Below are 2,644 nucleotides of genomic sequence, written 5' to 3'. Positions count from 1 at the left end.
TGCCCTCAGCAAACGCCCAGCGCTCGGGAGCACCTTGGTCTCTTCAGCCACAGGGTCCATCGCCAGCTACGTGGTAACCAGAGCGGAGACAAAGAAATGCTCTGACTTCTGGATTTACCTGGAGACAGGCAAGTCCCCGCAGGAGCTCGCCCTGGCTGGTAGGGGGTCTCAGCCCACAGGTACGTTCACATCTGTTGCTGCTGCTTTCCCTGGTCTTGTCGCACGTGGTTGTTCCCTGCTCCAACAATTAGCTATTCCTGACTCATAATTAAGCCGGTGGCTGCGTTGGTGCCAAAATCCCCATGTAAGTCCCACGCTGGCATCCCGCAGCCGACGGCAGGGGGCGGGTACCTGGGGTGGCAGCAGTGCCCAGGTGGCTGCAGCACCCTCTCTGCTCTCCTGGCTCCTGTGTCCCGCTGGTCCCTGGAGTCACTGGTGGGGTGGGCTGGGACCACTCGCCCCTGCCTGCTGCCCAGCCTGCTTTGTGTGTTCATGACACCCAGCACGAAGCTGTTTGCTGGAAGAGGAAGAAGAGGGTAGGGGTTGGGTGGAGGCAGTAAACCCCTCCGCACCTCGGTTGCTCTGTGCTGTCGGCAGAGCTGGAGGGGCAGCAGGACAGCCACGGCTGGGCAGTTCCCGTGGCTGCTTGCTGCTTTCTCCTGCCTGAGCTCCCAGAGCTGGGCCTGAAGAGGCTCTGAGTGCTTCACCGGCACTCTGTGCTTCTCTGCTTGCCCCTGGCAGATGTGCCAGGATAATCAGGGGTCAAGGGAGCTTGTTGTTTCTGTTGCAGAAAATCTGCCCAGCCCAGAGGACAGAGAGAGGGCGGCAGTGCCGGTGAGGAGGAACAAGTACGGGGACGTTGTGGAGTAGTCAGCAGAGCACCGTGCCCGTGTCCTGCCTGCCCAGCCTGCCCATGCTAATGCTGCCTGTGAGACTGGTGGGCTCCGTGGCACTGCCCGGGAGCTCGGATCAGTCGATCCTGCAGGGAGCGTGGTGGAGGCACCGCAGGGATTCCTGTCTCCCAGGTGCCCTCTGAACATCACACGTGGCGGGTGCAATAAAAGTTGGGATCTGGAGGTGCTTGTTGTGGCTGGGGCAGTGGGAGGGGAAGAGCTGGTGGTGTGACCCCGAGCAGCTCCAGCAGTACGTGTTGGGGCAGAGAGCTCTGCTCCCCCCGTGGCCACGGGCCCCACAGTCTGCCAGCACAGGCTGAAGGGGCTGCGGGCACGGCCGGGCCTGAGCTCAGCCGTGAGGGGACAGAGGTGTGGCTCTCTGTTCCTGGAGCTGAGCTGGGCATGGTGTCCCTGTCCCTGCAGCAGCAAAACTTGTCTCGCCTGCCTGAATGGGGCTGAGCTGGGCCTGCAGCCACACAGCCCCTGAGGTCCTGTCCCCTCTGTGCCATGCCTGCCTTGCTCTCGGGGCCCATCACCTGACCAGACCCAGTGTCCATCCCAGTCTGCAGCCAGCTGGCAGGGCAATGCTGCTGTCCCAAATCCCACACACCCAGAGGGGCACGGGGGAAGATTAAGAAGCCTCTTTTACTGCATTTCTCCTAATGGCAAGCTCTAAATCATGACTAGGGCAAACCAGCTGCTCTTGGTGGATGTCCAGCTCTGATTCAGCTGCTGCTGAATTTCTTAGAGGGGGAAGCCCAGCTGGGTTCTGGATGCTTGCTGGTTTCTCAGAGCAGAGCAGCAGCACCTCAGCTTGACACCAGAAGTGCCTCCTTCTGTGAGAGAGCTCTCGACAGCCCCCAAGCATTGCCATGGGAGCCCCTGTTCTGGGGAGCTGACTGGCCCAGGGAGGAAACTGTGTTTGGGGGCTCAGAATGTCCCCTGAACTGGCATCACACCTCTGCAGAGGCATGGGGAGCACCCACCCGCACAGCTAAAAGCAGAGTGGTTGTGGGGGACAGGCAGATCAACCCCAGCTCCTCTCCTGGGGCGTGGGGTGGGAGGCCCCATCCAGACGGGCCTGACGAGTCGGGACTGGCTCTGCCTGGCTGCCCAGCAGCTGGACATGTGCCGTGGTGGCTCTGAGCTGCCAGGGGCTGCACGAACAGATCGCCAGCCCTGCAGGCTGCTCTGCCCTGCCTGGGGACCAGCCCTGGTGCCCTGGGAGCAGAGGCTCCCTCCGTGCTTTCCTTGTGTGGTGGCTGTGGCCAGGAGTGCAGCAGTGGCCATCCTGCCTCCTCACGCCTTCGGGGCGACTGGCACAATCACTTGGGAGGGCTCAGCTTTGCAACTGTGCCTGCTTGAAACTCTCCCACCTCCAGGTGGGCCTGAATGTGGAGAGAGGTTTCAAGTCCACCTCAGTCCATCTTGGGGGGTTCTCCAGGCTGGTAGAGCATATGAAGCTGTGATGGTGTCTCAGCACTGGCCAGCCTGCAAGGGACTGAGACCCTCAGGCAGAGCCTGACCTGTGGCTGTGTCCAAGTGGACCCCAGAGGCGGCTCTAGCAGCCTGTTGCTGATCCAGAGCTGTAGGAGTGGTTACAAAGGTTTATTTCTCATTACAAAAACCCAACCAACCCACCCCAAACGTGCGTGTTTGCATGTCCCTGTTTATACTCGACTGGGAATGAAATGCAAGGAAGGTGTGTCCTCCCAGCTGCCCGGTGTGGGGCGAGCGGGGCTGGGATCCAA

The 2,644-nt window shown here is 61.1% G+C and overlaps 1 protein-coding gene across 1 annotated transcript; it reads left to right on the top strand.

The window, feature by feature from the left end:
* Positions 1 to 53: 53 nt before the first annotated feature.
* Positions 54 to 870, top strand: TMEM141 (transmembrane protein 141; the record flags this gene model as incomplete). The annotated part of the gene is made up of 2 exons (XM_008940683.1): positions 54 to 158; positions 791 to 870. Coding segments are annotated over 2 exons (185 nt in total), but the record flags the coding sequence as incomplete, so codon positions are not given.
* Positions 871 to 2,644: the final 1,774 nt, after the last annotated feature.

This window comes from Merops nubicus, unplaced genomic scaffold, assembly GCF_000691845.1.
Source record: "Merops nubicus isolate BGI_N331 unplaced genomic scaffold, ASM69184v1 scaffold46625, whole genome shotgun sequence".
Lineage (NCBI taxonomy): Eukaryota > Metazoa > Chordata > Aves > Coraciiformes > Meropidae > Merops > Merops nubicus.
The sequence above is the reverse complement of the archived record's forward strand: the minus strand, read 5'-3'. Positions and strand labels throughout refer to the sequence as shown.